We start from the raw sequence: 22,863 nt of genomic DNA, 5'->3' as shown, positions 1-22,863 counted from the left end.
TGAATATATTGATGTCTCCATCAATAACCATCTCAACTACCTAGAGATACAAAGGAGGTATCATGACCTCATATCATGAGGTGTATGCGTCACACTTTGAGCACATACGAAAAAAACAATACTGCTCGTTTTTTCACACCTTCGAAACCTAATTTGTGAAACTTGGCAATTGTTTTAACTATTCAAATGTGTCTGGTTGGTTAATTACACATTCTGTGGTATGACAAACTGAGAAAACACATGACATTATTACTGCTTTACAGGGTGACAAAAAACAAACAAAAAAATCCTAAAAGCCCTAGAACAGCATGTTCATGGGCTTATTATTAATATTATTATTGAATGAGAATTCAAATATTATTCCAAATAACTAGATTTCTGAAATTGTTGCATTGTTGTACATTTCAAAAGTGCAGTCGACATACTGTACTGCACTTTTGAAATGTACGGTACAGCATCTTTTACGTGACGATTTTAATGGAGTGTGTGTCACGTGCGTGTTGAAGGGTGTTCTAGTATGGGTCATTGCTCCAGAGATTCTCTGTTGAGACAAACTGGGGAACTTGGCAGCTGTTGCCCGGGCCAACCGTGAGCTGTGTAACTGTGTAGCTGCTGGGTTAAGGGCGTTCAACGCTGATAGATCTCATTGGCGGAGCCACCCCCATCCCCTGGGTGTGGGTGCGGGAGGTCTTGGCGAGGTCAGGACACGGTGTGCAGCGAGGTGTCACCACCGGCTTTACGGGTTTCGGTTGAGCGGGCGTCAACGCGCGTCCATTGACCCATGGTCTTGTTTGAGAGCTGGACGTTTTTGAGGGTTTCTTCTTTTGAGCGGGCGTTACCTGTCTTGTTTCACAATGGGACAGACACCCGGGAGAGTCAAGGTGGACCGGACTGATCCGTGGTGTAGACGACACCGGACGAGATGGATACTGGCCATCCATATTCTGACTCGCTATGTCAGAATATGGACCATCACCGGCCGACGGGAGATTGTCAGCAGGCAGCTCTGTGTAGTTCAGAGCCTCCATGTTGAGAGCCTTCATGCGTTCTCGCTCTGCTCGCAGTCTCCGGATCTCAGCGTGGTCCTTCTCTGAAGCCTCGCGGTAAACTGCAATCTTGGCTTCGTACTCTGCAGACACGCGGGTGCAGGCCTCCGTTGCTTTGGCGCGATAGACCCCTTCCACATGGTCCCTCCAGTGAGTGTGGATCAGCGAGTACCAGCCGGACCAGACTTTTTTCTTCAGCTTTAGATGGTAATGCTGCTGAGCCTTCCGGGAAGCGTGAGCCTCCTCTTTGGCCTCGGCGTGCCTCAGTCTCCAGCGGGTCAGACCTCTCATCTTCTCCACTTTTTCTTTCTGTTCGTCCAATACCTGACTCATTTTCATGATCAAGTGGTCTTTCCTCTGGTTGGACGTCTGGCAAGCTTGCAGCTGCTGTTTGAGGCTGTCCATCTCTGTGTTGAGGGAAAAGAACCTCTCCTTCTCTCCTCTCATCTCCTGGTTCTGTTGATCCGCTATTGACAGCTGCCAACTCCTCATCACCGACAGACAGGCGGACTCCATCTCGTTCAAGTTCTCCACAGACGCTGAGGAGTTTGGACTGCTTTGTCTGGACGATCCCAGCGATGGTGTGTGGGTCCTGTCTGAAGAAGCCTCGGAGACCCTGCTCTCGGACGCGCCCACTGTCTGGTCCATATAATAGGATCGGGACGGTGTAGTAGAGGGTTCGACAACAACACGTGGTGATCTCACGCCCCTATACGAACGCCGCCCATCTTCAGCCTCTGGAGATGAATCTAGACGATATTGTCTTGTGTCATAATGTTCAAGGGAACTTGATGGACGTATGGACGGAAGTGAGGTGCCGAGGAGATGAAGCTGAGCTCCAGCTGGTGCGTCCGACTTCGGAGTGATCTCAGTGTAGCGGAGGAGCTCCTCATCCTGTAGCAGAGAAGAAACGGAGAAACGGCCCCTGTCTTTTGGAAGAACTGGACTGCTTGGTTTTCCTTCACCTGAGGACATTGTTTCTGTTGAATATCGCAGACAATTATGTGACTTCTTTCTGTTAGCTTTTATTCAACTGTCAACTTTTTTCCCATAACAATACTGACTCTATCTTAGACAAGAGTGAGAAAGACTTCACTTTGGAAGATACTTGTACAAAATACTCAGCACTTTTTGTAAAAGGGCTGTCTGATCAGAAACTAACCAGTGATGTCTGCCCGTGTGATCCGAGGGTGGCTTCAAGTGTCTTACAACTGAGTATGGAGTAATGGGTCTGAATCCTGTATCGTGTTGACCCGGGGTTACTCTGGAAGACCTGTGGTTGAAGGAAGCTCCCACCTCGGGTGGGAGGTGACGGTTCCTGAAGAGTGCTGGGAAGTCTCGCAGTAGGTGCTCCGATGTCTGTGACATCAATTCCTCAGAGAGTTCAGATGGATAGATAGTGTGACTGTTTCACTGAAAATGCATTGCTTAAATATGTGACGGCGATGCTTGCGTTGTCATTATGGTGAAGTCACGATGTCCAAATATGGAGTTCCGGCTAACCGTGCCCATATGAGTATCGAGTGGATCACCTCTGTTTCAGCATCGTCATCGGTACAAAGGCCGTAACCAAATGCCACACTAAACAAATACTGAGGAAAGCAAAACTTGTACAAAAAATAATTTCACCCACTGACAGCTCATGACTGATGTCCATGGAAGATGTTTTCATGTCTCTCAGGCATTTCACAGATATGTTTTTTTTTCCATGTGCACACTGTTAGAATGCTCTTACTGTCTTTCAGATCTGCTTTATCCAAGAATTCCTGTCTGTCCCCTTTAGTTTATTGTGTTTTGTATAATTTGGGTTTAAAATATACGTTTCTTTTTACCACTGAAACGCGTGTTTCCCCCTTCTTTGCCACGACTACTGAGCCAAGTCATGACCTAGTCGTGAAATGTCTCTTTTATGTTCATAGGGTCAACCCTCCCCACATTATTAATTATGTCCGTGGACAGTACGAAAGGATTATTGTATTGTATGTTTTTTTAAAGCACATTTAACTAACTTGGCCACTGGAGAGCTGCCTCACACAATAGGTATATGGGTGCAGAATTAAATTAATGCATATAAAGCATAATTTCCATTTACAGTACCGTAGCAGTGGTTCTCAAAGTGGGGTCTGGGGACCAGGTAAATGAATTGAACCCTACAGGTCTGTAACCAGGTTTCTGAACAGCTTCCACCAGGCTACCATCAGTGTTGAACAAGGAATGACCACGCCTGTCATCAGGCTGGCCTTGGGCCGACGCTGATACTCTGTTTGCAATTCATCTCATGTTCAATACTGTTTTGTGGACCTACCGAAGCTACCACCTTTGTGCCTAACCATATGCCTAACCTCATGTACACAGTACTACTGTTCAGCTGGACGTGTTATGTGTATGTAGATATCTCTAGATTTCTGCCTATCCTTGACATGTTTGTATGTACTGTTTGATCTCCTTTCTCCCTTTTTCTTTTTCTCTTCCTGAAAACAACGAAAACGATAAATTTCACCCACTCCTGTACACCTGTAAACCTGTGATGTGACAATAAGTTGATTCTGATTCTAACTGGAACCAAATGGACCCGTCCATTTGTCCGTGGCCCTAATGCACACCAAAGTGGTGGTCCTTGAAATTTAAAAGTTTGAGAACCACAGCAGTATGTTAATTCAAGGCTGTGGGTTCTCTTGGCCCGGACTACTGGCCTAGCGGTAAGGGCACTTCTAATGTAGCCTGACAGCGCATGTCTCTCCCCCTGTTTCCTGTCCATCTCCACAGTACACTATCAATTAAAGACAGAAAAGCCCCAAAAGATAAATAATATTTTTTTTAAAGGCTATGGGTTCTCCAACATTGACCAGTAGATGGCAATAAAGTGTTACATAAAATGCAACGTGTTGTATGTTTTTTGCACCATGAATAGTTTTGTCACTCCAGCACAAGTTGAACACAACCACTATATCGTCTCTGTCGGGTGGAAACCTCATATGTCCAAAACTGTTGCTTTTCAGGACTCAAATTCAAAAACATTACAGTATGATCAAGTAGAGCAATTATTTATGAAAAAACACAAAAAGTTAAAATATGGAGAAGAGGTTTCTACCCGACAGCAACGATTTTACACTTTTTTTTTCCCTTAACCAATGCGAGTGTGTTCGTTTTAATTTTTCCTTTAAAAAAAATAGCTTTCTTATATTGGAAGCTACACCACACCTCTGCTGGCCTACAGCACATTCTGCACCACCTTATGTTTAACCGTTCATGCACATTGGACGGCTCTTCTTTTTTTATTATTATCGATTGTTCATTTTACTTGGTTTTATTTTCTATTTAGTGTTAAAGTGTGATGAGTGTACAAAGGCTGCATATATAACAATATTCCTTTTATTTACTCAGACCCCTTGTACTTCTGAACATGCTCGTTTTCATACAAAACATTTCTCCCAAAATGGAAACAGTGGCACAGTACAACCTGCCAAGCACTTAGCCTTGATGACATTTCAGTCTGAAAATAAGCTAAAAGGCCTAAAACAATATGTGTTGCTTGACAGACAAAACTTTTACTTGACCCCAAAAAACAACAAACTGCTGGTCCACATACACTGTAACTTATACTGTAAGGTGAACACTTAAACAACGATAAATAAATGAGAAGTGAGCCAAATGTCTCACCTAACAGAACATTATGTTGTACAAAACCTTTGATGAAGGCTTAACCACTTTTTGGGCTTGTCATTATAGGCAAAACTTAAAATATTTAAAAAAAAATGCAGATCTACAAGCTCAACGCATGCGACACAATGTGAGATTGTAGATGTGCTATTTCACTATTCACCATACGATGAAGTATATTAGGACTTGAGGTTCGTACACACCAGGGGCGTTTTTATCACGCATTTAATTTGCCTAAAGTATATTTTCACTAACTGTTGTCTGAGTATATCCAAAATAATATTACATCATAAAATGATTTTTATTATTATTATTATTCTGAACACAGACGATTTTTCACCTCGAATAAATGCATCAACCTGTGTGACAATGATCAATTGCATGAATAGTTGTGTTGCAAAATACTAGAATTTTCGTTTTGTTTATTTGTCACGCCCCCAGTGGGTAAAGACCTTAAGTGGTTAAGAACACAAACACTACTCTTTAGAACACTGACAACAAAAATGTATCCAAACACTGTCAACCCATGTATTGAAATGTTATGTCATGAAAACACAAACCAGAGTAATACAGCAAAAAGTAAACAAATGGCACAAATCACAGTATAATGTTAACTTAAAAATAGTGTTAAATCTTTTTTTTTTCTTTCTCTCTCACTTCTATATGGCAGTAATGTCATATCGTTGCTGTTGGGCAGAAACCTTGCATCACCGTATTTCAACTTTTTATGTTTTTTCATAAATGAATGCCCCACTTCATCACTAGTCACAGTAGCAAGAATATCCTGACACGTTGTGAGCTTTGTAGATCTATTTTTGAAAAACTTTTAAGTTAAAGTGAAAGTGGTTAAATGAGTTGTTCACCCAAAACATTACTTATTTTCTATCAATTACACACCCCATGAAGCCTTGAATTAACTTGTTCTTGTCACATTCCTAAGCCAGTAATTTGATGACCGGCGGAGTCTCCGGTAGGACTGATACTGTAGGTAGGAGACTCAAAAGGTCTCCTACTGAGTCTCCTATTGACAGATGACCCCGGTAATCAAATTATTGGCTCAGAATGCGACAAAAAAATCTCTATGAATTCAAGGCTTCATGGGGTGTGTAATTGATAGAAAATAAGTGATGTTTTGGGTGAACTACTTCTTTAAGTGTGTCAGTGAGTTTTATAAATATTGAACCAATGAAAAGTACTAACAAGAGCTTAAATAATAACTACATTGGAGCCATTCTAAACACGGGTTATTTTCATTCCATTTCCTGAAAAGTAACAGTTTTGGACATACAGGGTTTCTCCCCGACAGCGACGATAGGCTGTCCTGAAATGTACAGCATATGAATGGGTGGAGCCAGTGGACTGCCCTCATTCCAGTTCGTAGCGATGATTACGTTCTAAGGGTGCAACAGTTGATTGGAAAAAAAAAAAAAAAAGAATTAAATCTTGGGGGGTGGATTTATTCCCCCCCCCATTCTGTCCTTTTTCAATGTTTAAACACAGCAGCATAAATGGGCCAAAAATACAGAAAGTGGCCAATCTACAAGCTCACTACGCGTTGCCGTGTTATGACCTTGTAGACCGGCTATTTGGGGTATTTTGTGTGTATAAAGTAGGGTTTTAGTGGTTGATCAGACTATTCAATTTAGTCGATTACAAAAAGAAACAATTAGCATTTTGGGGAGATTATAATCGCTATGAAAATGATGGATAGTTGCAGCCCTACATTGTTGTTCTTCCACACAGCAGGTAAGGCACTTTATTCAACAGCTTCTCATCACCATAACAGGAGTTTAAAAAAACAGCACCATTGCACTTGCAATCTTTGAACAACAGATACAAAAGGTATCTCAATAAGTATAACGTTCCATTACTTATTTTTTCCCCCTTTTTTTTACCACATGAACCCTACTGTCCATATTCTGGGCATGTGATATTAGGCAAACATCAGGCGGAAATAGGCAAACATTAGGTGAAAACAGCAGATATACAAGCTCACAAAGTGTGAGATTATCGATCGCTATTTTCGATGAGAGATTTGGTGTAGCAGGAAAAAAGGAGGGGGCCTATATAGACCCTTGGCGGACCCCGGTCAATGAAGTATACAGTACTGTATGGGTGTAAGTGGTTCAACACAGAGAGCACTTATACAGTAATGGTCATTCATTTGAAATGTGACAGTTGTACATGTTAATGTAGCAACATTTATTTAGTGCTGCTGTGGTCTTATACCAGTTCCCCAGGCCGCCACATCACCAAAGGGCAGCTAAAAGAAATCAATTTGTTTCTCGAATTGAAAATGAAATACAAACACAACTTTTCTGTCACAAATTGTGACACATTTAGTTTTTTTCTCTCACCCATACAGAAACTACTTCCTGGAGAACATTTACAGATAAGCAAATTATGAGTAGATTGATTGATGAACTAGATTGATAGCAGTTTTAAAGAAAGCTATAGTTTTAAAGAAAGTTGTAGTTTTAAAGAACATTTTAGTATTAAACGTAACACTGGCCATATACACAGCTGTCCCTGAGCTTATACCACTTATAATCAGAGATACTGTACCATTACAAAATACTGTGTGTGCATGCGTGCCTAAGTAGGCTGTAAGTGTACAAAATATATATATTTTTAATTGTTTTTCTACGCATGACTTCACCCTGTCTCAAGAAAGCTGCATGTGGCATTATGGGGGGGGGGGGGGTGGTTTTGAGTCCTTTCTATGTAATGCTTAATTTATGCTCCCGTCACACAACGGTGTTGTGCCATGAAAACAGATCTACAAGCTCACAACGCGTCGCATCCGCCGCTGTTTCTCAAAGTCTGGTCCGGGGACCACCAGAGGTCCAAACGGACCTTTAAAGGTCTGTAAACTAGAGTTAAATAAACACTGATGAGTGTGTTACTCCACATCACGAAGAGATAAAAAAAAAAAATCCTATTAGATCGTGGCCAAATAGAACTGGGGGTTCTTGAAATGAAAAAGGTTGAGACTGATTGGCATCCGCGACGTGTTGTGAGCTTGTAGATCGGTTATTTTTGGCCTATGAATAAGTGGATTTTGGCAGACAGCGCAGCATGTGAGTGCGGTGAGCCTGAGCAGACACATAATCCCCACCTGTCCCCTGTACAGACCACCCATCACCACCTGCCCCCTGTACAGACCACCCATCACCACCTGTCCCTTGTACAGACCACCCATCCCCACCTGTCCCCTGTACAGACCACCCATCACCACCTGTCCCCTGTACAGACCACCCATCCCCACCTGTCCCCTGTACAGACCACCCATCACCACCTGTCCCCTGTACAGACCACCCATCACCACCTGTCCCCTGTACAGACCACCCATCACCACCTGTCCCCTGTACAGACCACCCATCACCACCTGTCCCCTGTACAGCCCACCCATCACCACCTGTACCCTGTACAGACCACCCATCACCACCTGTCCCCTGTACAGACCACCCATCACCACCTGTCCCCTGTACAGCCCACCCATCACCACCTGTCCCCTGTACAGACCACCCATCACCACCTGTCCCCTGTACAGATCAAACCTCGGAGGCCGGCCTCTTCCAAGTGGGACCAGAGACGCTGAGTTGATGATACACGAAAGAAGAAGGTCATTTTTGGCACGCCGCACGACAAAGTATGAATCGGGCTCTAGGTGATCAGATCCACTCTGAACCTTTGCCCTCCTCGTATCTGCTGCTGCTGCTGTTGCTGCTGCTCGCTCTGTCCCTGTCGGCCTTGCTGCCGCCGCTGGAGTGTTTGGAGGCCTGCCGGGGTTTGCGCTCACGCTGGGGTTTGCAGCGGGTTCCGCCGCCGCTGTTCCCGTGTTGCTGGCTGTAGGCCTGGATCGCCACCTCCAGCCTGTCCTGCGTCTGACGGCCGTCGGGCGACTTCTGCGGCGCCTCGCGGCCGTCCCCGCCCCCGATCCTGGTGGTCAGGTTGTCGTCGTACTGCCGCCGCTGCTCCTCCTGGGCGATGTTGACGCGGTTCTGCCGGCACGCCATCTTGGCGTTGTTGCTGAGCTCGGTGAACCGCAGCGGCTGCGGGTCGTGGAGTCCGTTGGAGACCAGGAGGGGCTTGACGGCGATGTTGTACCCCGGCGGAGCGGAGGCGGCGCTCCACGAGAACGGGTAGCTGCCGTAAGACTCGCCACCCCCGGCCGCCGCCGGCCCCTCCCTCGCCTCGTTGAGCGCCGGCGGTTCCGTCAGGCCGTACAACGGGCCGCGGCGGTCGGGAATCGGGGCGTGGTGGCGGCGGGAGCGCAGGATGTCGCAGATGGTGCCCAGGCCCAGGTGGAGCATCTCCCACACGTTGAGCGCCAGGCAGAGCAGGGAGACGCCGTACATGATGCGCAGGAAGATGGTCTTCTCGGTCGGCCTCGACACAAAGCAGTCCACACTGAGAATCACAATCAGACTTTATTGTCACATCACAGGTTTACAGGTGTAAAGAAGTGGGTGAAATGTCCTTTTTCATGAGAAAAGAGAGGATAGAGTTAAGAGCAGGAGAGAAAAGAACAGAAGCTAGAAACAGGTAAAATAAATAATAAAGATATACGCAGATAGTATATATATATATATACACACACATGTAGTATCAGGTACATGATGTTTAGAACACTGTTTCCCAACGTCTGGTCCAGGGCCCACCAGAGGGCCCCTTAAGGCCTGGCATGAAAAACATCAGACAGATAAGCTTTTTTTTCCAGTCAGTGCAGTAACCGGTGGTTTTAATACCTGGATATCCTGTTGCACTGTTTGTAACAAAGGAATGGAGGTTTTGCCATTTCTTGCAATATGTTGTGTTTTTGGATGGTCACTAGCGAGGGATTTCAGAGGTGTTTGTACCTGTTGTAGCCGGGCTGCATGCGGACACAAAACTAACCATATCACACCCAACTCAAATGTCTGACCAATTACAGCAGCCAAAAAACATATTGGAGGCGCAGAACAGCTAAACTTTGGGATAAGCACTTTTGAATAGTACTGTATATTGCACTTTGAATGCATCAGCACTTTTGTTTTTTACCAATGTTGTCTGCTCTCTCTCTACTTTAATGTTTTTAAATGGCTTTTCCTCTTTTTAATGTGTCTGTTGTTCGTAAATGTGACAAGCACCATGAGTTGCGGAGAACTGTATTTTGCTCCCTTGTATACCTAGTGTGTATTGTGGAAGTAACAATAATTCTGATTCTGATTGCCAGGCCCTCCCGAAGTTCTGAATGATGTAATTTTGTTGTTATTTGCCAGCTGAACTGAACACATTTTGGCTGTTCGGCTGGAGTAGGCAGCTACATTAAGGGTCTATTTGGACCCCATGGTGATCCCCGGACCCCACGTTGAGAACCAGTGTTTTTTAAAACATTGGCATCACACCTGTGCGGGCAGGGCAGGCCCTGGCAGACGTAGGTGGCGGGCACCCTCAGGCCGTAGAGGGCAAACTGTCCGATGAGGAAGCCCACTTCCAGCAGCGAGCGCACCAGCAGCTGGAGGACGTAAATCCGCATCAGTCCGTCCTCCTTGATGCGCTGGCGCCCGTCGTGGCGTACCTTGCCCGCACCTCGCCGGCCGCCTCGACTGGGCGCCACCCCAGCGTCGTCATCGCTGTCCAATTCGTAGATCATGGGGTCTTCCTCCTGGTTAGGGGTGCAGCGGTTAATCGCACTGATCGATTTAATTGATTATGAAAATAATCTGTTTTCGGGTGGGGTTGAACTTTCGCCTAGCTTTTTTTTTCAAAATAAAACAATCAGATCAGATCTACAAGCTCACCACAACATGTCACGATGCGACACGTTGCGACTTAAGTGGCTAATCATGAAATTATGGGGAAAAAAATCGTTGATACAGAATAAAAAAAAACATGTAACAAAGAAAATGCGCTTCTTGATTATTAAATAAAGTAATCGATAGAATAATCGTTGAGAAAATAATCGTTAAAGAGGTGGTGCCATGGTTTTTGCACTTTTTCAGTTTTTCATGTGTCTATGAGGTTGATAGAACTTCATTAAGCCCTGTGGTGGTGTTTTTATGGTGTTTTATGTCTTCTCTGACTATTTGGAGTTTCTACCTGGAGGCTGAAACCTTGAGGGTCAAATGTGCCAATAGAAAAACAGCGCTTTAGTGACATAGTAAAAACGTACCCTCCCCCTCATTATCATAAATAACACAACAGGTGTGGGCATGAGGAGGAAGAGGGACTAAGACAGGTGGGTGGTGCTTAGGTGATGGAGGAGGTGCTAAGGTGAGAACCATGTACAGTATACTTAATGAACTGGAGGCGTGTCCGATAAAAACATGATTTTAACTTTTTTGAAAAAAAATCTTCCTCCTAGTATAACCATAATACCTGATGATTATGTTTTAGGGGGGGAAGAAATCACTGAAAATCACGGCACCCTGTCTTTAATAGGCTCTGTGCATAACTGCAGTCCCAGCTTAACCGTTTCCTGGTCCAGTTCAGAACAGGAAACGGCAGCAGATTTGAACGGGAAACACAAATGACACCTTTATGTGTGTTTCCCATTCAAATCTGCTGCTGCGCTAATCAAACGAGGCTATGGGACACTGAACTGGAACAGGAAACAAATATAATGCCACCTTCTGGAAACCCCTGACTACAGTTATGCACAGAGCCTATTGCAGCCCTACTTGCCTGGTCCTCCTCAGCCTCTTCTATGGCCCTGTGCTGCTTCCTTGCTCCCAGGTAGCGCTGCTTCTTGTCTTTCACCTGTGACGTCCCACCCGCCGCAGCTCCCGAGCTGTCGTTTAGACGCTCCTCCGTGCGGGCGATCTTGTTGACGGCGTAGCCCAGGTACATGAGAGAGGGCGTGGCCACCAGGATGATCTGGAAGACCCAGAAGCGCACGTGGGAGAGCGGCGCGAAGGAGTCATAGCACACATTCTCGCAGCCCGGCTGGCCCGAGTTGCACACGAACTTGCTCTGTAAGTAAAGTAAGTAAGTAAATGTTATCTATATACCACTTGTCACAGAGAGGACTCAGTGTGGTTTAGGAAAACAAACAGCAACAGAACACAATCTGTACAATTAATCTCAGAAACAAGAGAGTAGACACATTACATACACATGAAGGATAGAATCAAAGACATTCAAGGAAATTCTTTTGTTTAGTACAAGGAACAACTAGTAGACCCTGATCAGCAGACCTGCTCGTCGTAGTAGATGGACTCTCCTCCGACGGCGGTCAGCACGATGCGGAACACGATGAGCACGGTGAGCCAGAGCTTGCCCACGAAGGTGGAGTGGTTGTGGATCTCCTCCAGCAGCCGCGTCAGGAAACTCCAACTCATGGTGACGGATGAGCAGCACAAGTCTCACACCACGCCTCGCTTTACTCCTCCAGGCTTCTGTTGAAGAACACGCCACGATTATCGACAACATTCTAGCTATATATTTGGTATAGGGCCAATATTTATTATAACAGCCGTAAGAGTAAGCGGTCTTCTGTGTGTCTCTGAAATGCTGCCAAAGTTGTGCTAAAAGGTTTAACCACTTAAACCCTACACTTCAGTTGATCGGGGTCCTCCAGGGGTCTCTACTTGGTCCCCTTCTTTTTTCCCTCTACACCAAATCTCGTCACTGAAAAAAGTCAATAAAACAAGCTCACAGCAGCTCACAACGCGCTGCGTTATGAGCTTTAGACTATTTTCGATTTGGTATAAAAAATTGGTTTACAAAGAAAAAAGGAGAGGACCTAGTATACTCGTTAACTGAAATCTGTTTAAAGTGCATACAAACACTTTACAAAGCAGACTGTAATGAACTATAGTGGTTTGGGCAATTTCACCAGTATGGGGTGTCGGTCAGGACACGGATACAGGACAGGACATAATAATATCAATAACAGTACAAAATAAAGACCGGAATAACATTCAATATGAATATACAATCAGCATACAAATACATCAGTTTGGACAAAACAACTACCAACTGACATCAAATATTCACAGCATTGGCTAATGGAGGCTAGGAATTAGCATAGCTCACAAACATTTCCTTCACATACAACCAAGTATAAATTCACCTGTTAGTAAACATTTAACTCAAAGGTGGAAGAGGGGAGAAGTCCTGGTGAAGTGAAGTCTGTTTGGAATGACTGTGTGAGTGAGTGGCTGAGGAGTGAGAGTGGACATAACTCACTCTAATCAAAATACAGGTGTGTTGGATTTAGCACGTGTAGGGAATTCACCTAATCAGGCCTAGGCTGGGGTTATAGTTCTCAAATTCTGCCCGAACCCACCCGACCCGACGTTTTTGGGCCGGGCCGAGCCAAAAATCTATGCTAATTAGTCGGGCTGGGCCAAGCCTTGTGTTCCGTGAAGAAAAAGAAGAAAAATAAATCCGTTACCCCCAAAACATGTATGAACGGTAAGGCTGACGAAAATTGCAGTGGATGTCTTGGATACAGTTCAAAGTGAACTTTACTCAGGTATCTAGTTTGTCGCCGTCTGACCTTCCTAGGCCGTGTTATTAAAGAAAAACGGGCGACAATGGCCAAAACTCAATTGAAAATCGGCGATCGTAAAGTGGCCGTTTTCAGTTTTCGGTTGCGCCATGGCGATTAATTGGCTCAATACTAGGCCACTACAGAGCCATTTCTACACAGACAATGTCAGTAAGTGTACGTGTGTTTTGGGCATGCTGTATTATTCCATTTTATTTTTACCACACAGTAAAATCCAGAGTGGTACTTAAACTCATTTATACTCACTACATTTTGCACACTCTCTTAGTTAAATCTGGATAAATGAACACTAAGGATTTGACTGTGTATCCTCTGGGGCCAGAGAGATGTTATCAATACAATCACAACAGAAATGCAATGGAAATGTTGGTACAGCAAACCGTGAGGTCAGTCTGTGTCATATACCGAATGTGCTTCTAATTTACAACTGGGGCTGTAGCTATGATATTCTTTTATCTAATATTTTCCTATCTAAAAACAGCTGAACACCCCAACTGAGCCAAAGAGGTTTATGAATAGCCCATGTTTCACAAAGGTACGGTTTTCAGGTGGTTTCTTGTGGTTGCACCTACACATTCCTCTATTATCAGGATTAAAGGTGAGATGTAAAATAAAGTTACTTTTGGAGCAGTTCCCGTCGATATGATATCTAACAGGTGTTTCTAATGTTATTGTTGGGGTGTGGAAAATTCCACTACAAATAAGGAAATTAGGTGAGAGAGCGAGCGAGAGAGAGAGAGAGAGAGAGAGGAATAAGATTAACTATCCTCCAACATCTGTGAGCGTGCTGTCCGGTCGAGCGTGTGATGATTTGTCTGTGCTCTCTTTCCTCCAGTTACGCCTTCATACTAAACCCAAATGACTGTTCAGCAAATAAAAGAATATGAGCACCTAACACGACCAGAGCAGTTAACTGTAGTGTACACGGAGCCGTCACGCAAGCCCAACAGCAGCCAAGATACCGCCGTCTGAGAGTTGCTCTGCAGTTTGTGCTGACAGTTGAGCTTCGCAGTTTAATGGCTGACTGGAAAAAAAACGAGTGTTTGTAAATGCGTAGAGTTTTGTGTGTGTGTGTGTGTGTGTGTGTGTGTGTGTGTGTGTGTGTTTGCATTACTATACTTGTGAGGAGGCCCAAATGCCCCCACAAGTTTGAGAAATAGACATTGAATTTGAATTGAATAGACTAGAATTTGAGAATCGACATTGTGAGGACCATTTTACTTACAAGAAATTGATTCGTTTTATCGTTGAAAAAAAAATTTTCGGAGATATGTTTACAAAAAAAGAGTCAGGTTGGGTTTAGGGTTAGCATTAGACATTAGGTTTAGGGGTTACCGTCAGAGCTATACCTGAGTTATATTTAGTTGCACACCGGTGCACCAAAAATAGCCGATCTACAAGCTCATTGTAGATCGGCTATGTTCGGCTTTAGTGTTACGGTTATTAATGGCACAAAATGGCAAAAATTTCGTTCGTAAAAATGTATGTCCTCACAAGTATAGTTACAAACCTGTGTGTGTGTGTGTGTGTGTGTGTGTGTGTGTGTGTGTGTGTGTGTGTGTGTGTGTGTGTGTGTGTGTGTGTATACATTTGAACACATAAAAAGGGCCAGCTAAATGGGCATGCCTTCATTTTGAGACACATGCTTGCAATTAGCCAGGGCACACTGCCAGCAGAGCCATACATTATTGTTACAGCCGTGTGTGTGGAAAATAGACCACCAAACAACATTTCAGTCAGCAGTCATGTACAGTATGCATGCATACAACACAGCCGGTACACACACACACACACACACACACACCAAATTAATGTATTTGACCACAGACTGAAAACAGTTCGGGCCTGGGACCCCCCAACAATTCTTTTGTTCAAATGTTTAAAAATATACCACATTAATATAACATTTTTTTCAAACATTTTCGATAGCCTAAGTATAAAATATGTTAAAGCGCTTCAACTGATTTTGATCCTATATTAACACATTTCACAAGGGACCCCTGGAACGCCCTCAAGGACTCCTGAACCACTGCTCTATTCCATCTACAAACACAAAGAGATCAACATGTTGCCTTTTTTTAAAACCCTTCCAGTGGGCAGAGTTCTAATCCCTAGCATCCCTCTTCCCGGGTGTACATTCACCAAAAATAGCAGGTCTACAAGCTCACAACGTGTCGCAGTGTACCGCGTTGTGTTTAGAGTAGCCCTTGGGAATCCGGTCAGCTAAGTATAGGGTTTAAGAGGCCAAGGACAGCTGTCAGTCGACCACTTTGGTCCTCAAAAATGACCGACTGGATTGGCATGGAATTAGTTGTGCACCTTATCACGATCCCCAGGCCCAAGAGTTCAAAACTTTGAATCCCTGTCTGAGTGGATAAATATATTATTTGATTAATCAAACTTTGTTATTGACATAATGTTTGCTGAGATCATTCTATGATCACAGGTCGGATATCAAAGTGATCCCAATCCTGTTTCTTGGTTCTGAACTACCCTAAATTCAAATCTGATCCACTCGGATAGGGATGTTTTGAACTCTTGGCAATGGTATTTCCTCTAGTGCCACCATTAGGCCAAAATGTCCACTTGCACACTAGATATCTCAAAATCGAATATCTAAGAACTAATTGTTTTAATCGATTATATATATTTTTTAAATCCTTGCCCCTTGCTTTTTGTCACATTGCGATGCGTTGCCAATTTGTAGATCGACTTCTTTCACTACATGTTCTCCTCAGAATAGGGATGCTAGTTGGCTAAGGGTGGTTAAGTGGTTTGTTTTACAAATCAAGCCTTGGCCGAGGGGCCTCCATCAACATTGCAGTTCTTATGAAGGGCATCCATGGAGTTTTGTGCCCTGACAAAACACTGAGCTTGTGATCCCTTGAGGCCACGCATGTCGAATGACACTTGGAGAAATGTTATGAAAGAAGTTCCCCTGCCTGCCCACGGAGAACTCTGTCTGTGCCCACCACTGAGGCAGGGGTTGTTCGGGGACGTTTCAGCAGCTTTCAGACAGGTTGGCAACTGGCCATTTGGGAGATTGAACTTGTGACCTTTCTATTACGGGACAGTCTATAGCTCCTTGGCTATACACTGAAGCTGTGGTCATTTGTATGGCACTTTACTACTCCCAAGCGTCCCTATTTTGTTTATATGACATTTCACTTTAATTTGGTCAAATAAATCAATAAAAAAAAAAGAAATAAGCCATATTTTACACTGACCATGGTGTCAACAATACAGACAGACAGAGATACACATCAACGTCACGTTAGTGTTATTTACTGACATCAAACTTGGAGGGGAGAGAACACACGTTTACCTGATGACTCTTCCCTCTTGTGGCGTTTTTTTCTCTTCCACGGTAATAGTTCCAATTAAACCTCTCTTCAATTTGTAAATATAGACAACGGCATTGCATTATTTACATAACAGTAGGGGTGCAAGGCACAACAAATTAGAACATGATTATTGGGGAGATTTACACCAATAACTCGGGTGCATTTCATCCATGGTCTTTTTCTCCATTACGGGTCACGGGAGGGACATTACGGGGAAAACTTTTAAATTTAATTAATAAAAATAAAAAACATATGTGCATTTGAGGTGACAGAGCTCCTTCTAGAGGTGACGGAGTGCAGGAGGCAGGTCCTGGAGCCGAGCTCCGGGCAGCTCCGTCATTAATTGCGACCGTAGGTCGCATTTACTATAGAAACCTGCTCCAGGTGTCCGTGCGTCCCTCCGTCACACACGTCACACTTTTGCCCTGCTCATATCTCCGCACCCGTTGCCCCGATCCATGCCAGATTTTGCACACACACTCCTTACCTGCCAAACTACACCCTCCAAGGACCCCTGGAGCTCCAGGGACCCCCAGCTGCCTCGGGGACCCCCAAGTGTAAAAAATCAGCACGTCACACTTTTGCCCTGCTCATATCTCCGCACCCGTTGCCCCGATCCATGCCAGATTTTGCACACACACTCCTTACCTGCCAAACTACACCCTCCAAGGACCCCCGGAGCTCCAGGGACCCCCAGCTGCCTCGGGGACCCCCAAGTGTAAAAAATGAGCACATGTGGACAAATTACCAAATGACCACCCCAACGGGGCTGCTCACGGGGCATTCCCGGGGACCACCCACTCCTGGTGCTCCAGAACGGATGCAAAAGTGGTGGCGCCCCCAGTGGAGGACCCCCTGCCACTGCAGCTCACATAAAATGCCGTAACTCGGGCTAGGAGCGTCCGGGAGAGCCGCGGCCGGTACCTATTCGTCCGCCAAGGCAACGCGGACACCCCACCCCTAATTTCTCACATGGCCCTCTTCTAGCGCCACCTTCAGGCCGCTTTTCACAACACATTTTTGCCCACTACTCCTACAGTTTTGCCCCTAAAAACACGCAAATTGCTACACACTACACAGTATGTCTACACTCATGTCATTAACATGCCTGCCACCACATTTCTTAGACCACCAAACAAAACTATACATTGCCCACACAACTAGGAACCAATCGCCGTTACAGCCCTCTTCTGTATACATGTGACCTACGGTCGCTTATCTCCCGATTAGGGAGTCTTACTGGTTAAGCCCTGCTATAGAGGCCTGTCACAATTATTACATTTGAACAAAAAAGGTTTTCAAATAAGTACTGCTTAACTCCCAAATGGTGTGGACTGCAGACTTGCAAAGAAAAGAAAATCCAAGGCACTCCGTCTTTGATATAATAAAATATATTAAGGATTTATTTTGAGCAAGGCAAATTATGACCAACGCGTATCAAACTAAAAGGTCTTCATCAGTTCACACCATTTGGGAGTTAAGCAGGACTTCTTTGAAAACCTTTTTTAACTGATCTGAACTGACTGTTTCCGTAAATGTTCATACACATTATATTTAGGAATATAGATCATATAAATCTGGTCTTTTGATAGCCTCCACTGAGTTTACAGTAGTTATGGACACAATGTTGTTCATAAGAAGAAAAAAACAGAACCCAGAGAAAAATGCTGCAGGCTGCCAGAGACAGCATGCCTTTTATGGTCTGAGATATACACTGTAGACAAGTATAAAACTCACTGTTCCACCAAATTCCATATTTAACATTTAACTAATGCCTGCCAAGATGTAATCTGGAACAAATTAACACACAAAGACATGCGCGCGCGCACGAACGCACACGCGCGCGCACACACACACACACACACACACACACACACACACACACACACACACACACACACACACACACACACACACACACACACACACACACACACACACACACACACACACACACACACACACACACACACACACACACACACACACACACACACACACACACACACACACACACACACACATCTATACCAAATTAATCAACAAAAATAATTTGGGAGTTATATTTGTCAGTTAGTGACTCATGGTGTTGCAAGCCAGCAGAATCAGTCTTCATTTCTATGCCCATACACAAAGTGTGTCATCAAAATATTTTATATATAAGAATTTCTCACTTTGATACAATACCCTGAAAAGTTTTGATATTCAATACCATTTTCAATACAACAGGGCAAATTTGTGGGCATAAAATATTCTTTTTTTAAGGCTGTGAGTGGGTTGTTTTCATTGCAGAACGATTCACCTAAGCTTTTCTTTGGTACTACAGTATACGAGAAATATCGAACTTTTTTCTTACATGAACTTTAGATCAGGCCTTTCAAAGTAAATAAATTATCTAATTAGTTAATCAATAAATGTAGTAAGTTAATTAAGAGATGAGAAAGCATGGTATCAATAATATCGATACTGTAGGAAATGACAACAGTACAGTTACAGTAGAGCTTAATGACAGCCTACCGATCAAACACCCGTTTTTACATTTCCTTGATAATATCCTTAACCCAATGTAAGATCAATGGAACATGCATGGTCATGCTGTACCTCCAAAAAGATACTGACTGATTACTGACACTGTAAATCATTCAATTCTACTGAATAAACTGAAGATGATCGGTTTTGATAGCACATCTGTAAGCTGGATGAAATCCTACCTTGAGGGAAGAGAACAAGTGGTTGATATCAATGGAACCATGTCCTCGTCCCTCGCAGGGAACTGCAGGGTTCCCCAAGGAAGCATACTAGGGCGGGCCGTTACTGTTCCTTCTATACATTAACAACATGAAAGCTGCCTGTAACTGCAAATTGTTATTGTTCGCTGATGACTCAGCACTCCTGGTCTCGGGCGAGGACAAAATGCAAGTTGAGGAAGCTCTTAGTTCTGTAATCAGTAAAATCCGGCTTTCTGATAACAAACTGTCATCCATTCTTTTTGGGTCCAAACATTCCCTCATCAGAGTTGATGATGTAGCAATCGCAAGCAAAAAAGAGGTTACCTACAGTACTTGGGCTGTATTCTTGACAACAACAATCTGACAGGTGAAAGTATGGCATCAAAGGTGATCAAAAAGTAAATCAAAGAACAAGATTTTGGGGCCAAATTTCCTCTTTTGTCAACAAAAGTGCTCTGAGGACTGCTGGAGCCCTCATTCAATGACTACTGTATGCTTGCACCTCTTGGTTCTCCAACATCACTAAAGACTAAAGTTCAGACGTCCCAAAACAAACTGATTTGACTACAGTACTTCTGTTTGTTATTTTTATGCTATATTGATGAATTGAATACGATAGGACCACAATGGAAACAAGACCCCAGGACTTCTTTGTATTATCCTTTTAGCTCAAATGTCTGACTGTACCTCATGCTGTTACATTTCTGTCTAATAAAGTATTCAAACATTCAAAAAACCAACATGTCCGATGATGTATCTTTGAGCAATAAAAATGTCTCCGCTGCATTTCTCAAAACAAGAAAAATAAACTGAAAGTACAATATCCATAACTCCCTTTACCAAGCTAAAACTTCACTGTTAGCAAATAATTACAGCATTTGGCATTTGTATGGCCTATGACCTAACAACGTTTAACCTGTCGTCCTGTGGACATGGAATTGTAGGTGGAAAATTGGTATTTTTGCGTGACATCGTCATACGATGACGTATAAGATAGGGCAACATAGGGTCTAAGTGGTTAAGTATTTGTTGGGATTGTGTCCATAATAACATTCTTCTCTATTTCATCAGATTCCCCCAGAGTAACAGCATGCCTTTGCACACCAACCCTTGTTCTATCCCACCGTCTAACAAAGCTGTGATTTCCATCCATTGTTTATAGCGTCCCTCCATCTCCAGACATTTCATCCCACTAACAACCTCAATTAGAATGATTAGAATGTGATTTCAACTTACAAAGTACTCCACCAGATTGAAACTAACGAAGTTCTGCACTACCTCCCAAGTCTCAAACATTCAGCACTTGTACATTGTGATGCATGGTATTTAGGTCAGAAATCTAACAATGTGTACTGTTAGGGCTATTCAACTACTGTCCATTTGAAACTGTAATCAGTGAGATTTATGCCTTACCTGGGATTCTGCAAAAGCCAAAATTACTACTGCTGAACTAAGACAGAACGCTCACTTGGACAGCAGAAATATTGTGCCTTGACTTTAAGCTTCAGGCAATACCTCTTGTTAGTTCAATGAGGCAATAGTCTTCACACACTGGATTATAGCTCCCAAACCCGTTTAGGTCGTCATCAGGCTAATGGTTTTTGACAGAGAGACAGGAGGGTTTGATTTGTCCCTGTGATTGGTCTATGGGCTAGCCTGCTTCATTTGGCTCACAGGTGTTATGATTTGTAATTAGTCAATGACGTTGCCCATTGAATACATGTGTTTGGGAGATATAATCCAGTGTGCGGGTATTTTAACTTTTCTAATACGTCTCGTTAACCCGTGGTGTTCCTACCGGGTCCATCTCTCAATGGAAGAGAAGGGAGACCTCCTCCAACCACCGCAGTTGTGTTCGTTATATTGTATTAACATACTCTACCGTACAGATTGGTTAAAATAATAATTTATCCACTAAAAGAAAGAATTGCAGCTTTGGGTGGGTTAGGTAATCGGGTTAGGTAGTTGGGTACGGTAGATTTAAAACAAATTAAAACAAGCTTTGAGAGTCTAATAAAGAGTGAAAGATCTATGTTGTTGTTGATCTATCAGAAGATGCACTTGAGGCAGCCAGTCAATCAGGAGGTTGTGTATTCTGGGCAAAAGTGCCACCGATGGGGGGGCATCGACATGGCAGAGGGGAGCAGCGGCTCGGAGGAAAGACATTAGATTTGAATGAATTGATTCTGACATGATATATTGGCCTCCGTCTGTGGCGAGCCCTGTTGCAAAGTCAATCTCATGTTAATCAGAACGAGGTGGGTCACCCCGGCATCAGCAAAATGTGAGGCGAGGGCTGGAGATACGAAAGCCTCCAAGTAAAACTCCACTGTACATACAGTAATTCAACAGACAGTTTGGTCTACGCTGGGATAACTGAGAAGTGGGAAGATTGATTTATTTTGCCTAGCTACTGTTAGCATTGCTGTTCTGCATACTTTACCTTATGTGTACAAAACCAGTTGCATTGTCAAGGGGGTCCCCTGCCAAAAGAGTAGTTTAGTATAATGTCACTGTAGTTTAATTAGCTTCAAAGTTACAATTCTAACAATATGTTTCAGTATCACCGTACTGATTTCTTTATCATATACACAAGTATGACATTTACACCATTTGATTTATTAAACGGGGGCCCATAGCCTAAAGAAAGTCAAAATCTTCGCCCCAGATTTAGTATAGGGCAAAAACAGGAGGGTCCGTAGTCCCTAGGGCTAACCAAGTCTCCTTGTCAGTGACTCCTCTCTCCTCAAGGAGTCCAAGGAGAGCAGATTTCTGCACACCGACAGCACTGTGCCCATTGGCCAGTTATGACAGACCACGACAACACATGTAATCACAATCAAGATCATTAATGAGTGCACAGGACCGACAGGGAGTCACAAACACAGACAAGGACTTCCCAGTTCCCTCGAGCACAAGTACAACTAGTCTGTTTTACAGAGAGAAACAAGAGTCAGCAAGATGGTGTGTCCTTGAGTTAAACAGGCATATATACTGATGTCATAGAAGTGATCGTGCTGCCAATGCCTCATGAAATAATACTCGGAATTAGATTAAAGGTGGTGTAAGTGATAGAAGTTAAAGCTCTACATTCTGAGAGTAATCATTACTATAGAGTGTTTGTTCAGTAACAGCGGCCTCCCCGTCTCTCCAGCTCTTTAACCCGGGAAAGGATCTGTGTCATTCTAGATTTGAGCTAAAAAGGATTTTATACTTTGGCTATTCAAAAATAGCAGATATACACGTGTCACTTCGTGCCGCCCTATGAGCTTGTAGATCTGCTATTTTTGAAAAATCGTGACCATTTGGGCAAATCTTTGAATATATATATTTTAAAGCGAACATTTTTAACTCAAATCTTTGCCTCTGGGGGTCCCTGGAACTAAATATTTTCAGCTGGGGGTCCGCGACCAAATACATCAATTTGGGTGGTCCTTGACATGAGAAAGTTTGAGAACCACTGATACAGCAACATACGTTTTTCAGAAAACTGATTTAGAAAACATTTATAGAATCGGTTAATGGGTTAATAGACATAAAATGCATTTTCAGGTCAGGAGACCAATGTCATCCTATCAGGAGAG

General features: G+C 43.6%; 2 protein-coding genes across 2 annotated transcripts in view; both read right to left on the bottom strand.

Moving 5' to 3' along the window:
* Positions 1-204: 204 nt before the first annotated feature.
* LOC311060056 (centrosomal protein POC5-like) lies at positions 205-2,021 on the bottom strand (the record flags this gene model as incomplete). The annotated part of the gene is given in 4 exon segments (XM_084078184.1): positions 205-228; positions 494-580; positions 582-609; positions 868-2,021. Coding segments are annotated over 4 exon segments (1,293 nt in total).
* Positions 2,022-8,194: 6,173 nt separating this feature from the next.
* Positions 8,195-22,863, bottom strand: part of LOC311060594 (gap junction gamma-1 protein-like) — a 28,830-nt gene continuing 14,161 nt past the window's right edge. The window contains exons 3-6 of the mRNA XM_084078825.1: positions 11,888-12,088; positions 11,376-11,663; positions 10,097-10,356; positions 8,195-9,119 (exon numbers count right to left, since the gene is read on the bottom strand). Coding sequence (XP_083934951.1) covers positions 8,381-9,119; positions 10,097-10,356; positions 11,376-11,663; positions 11,888-12,031 — 1,431 coding nt within the window. The 5' untranslated portion in view covers positions 12,032-12,088 and the 3' untranslated portion in view covers positions 8,195-8,380. The remainder of the gene's footprint in view (positions 9,120-10,096; positions 10,357-11,375; positions 11,664-11,887; positions 12,089-22,863) is intronic.

The sequence above is a fragment of the Gymnoscopelus microlampas genome, assembly GCF_963454915.1.
Source record: "Gymnoscopelus microlampas genome assembly, chromosome: 14".
Lineage (NCBI taxonomy): Eukaryota > Metazoa > Chordata > Actinopteri > Myctophiformes > Myctophidae > Gymnoscopelus > Gymnoscopelus microlampas.
This window is presented reverse-complemented; position numbering and strand designations above follow the sequence as displayed.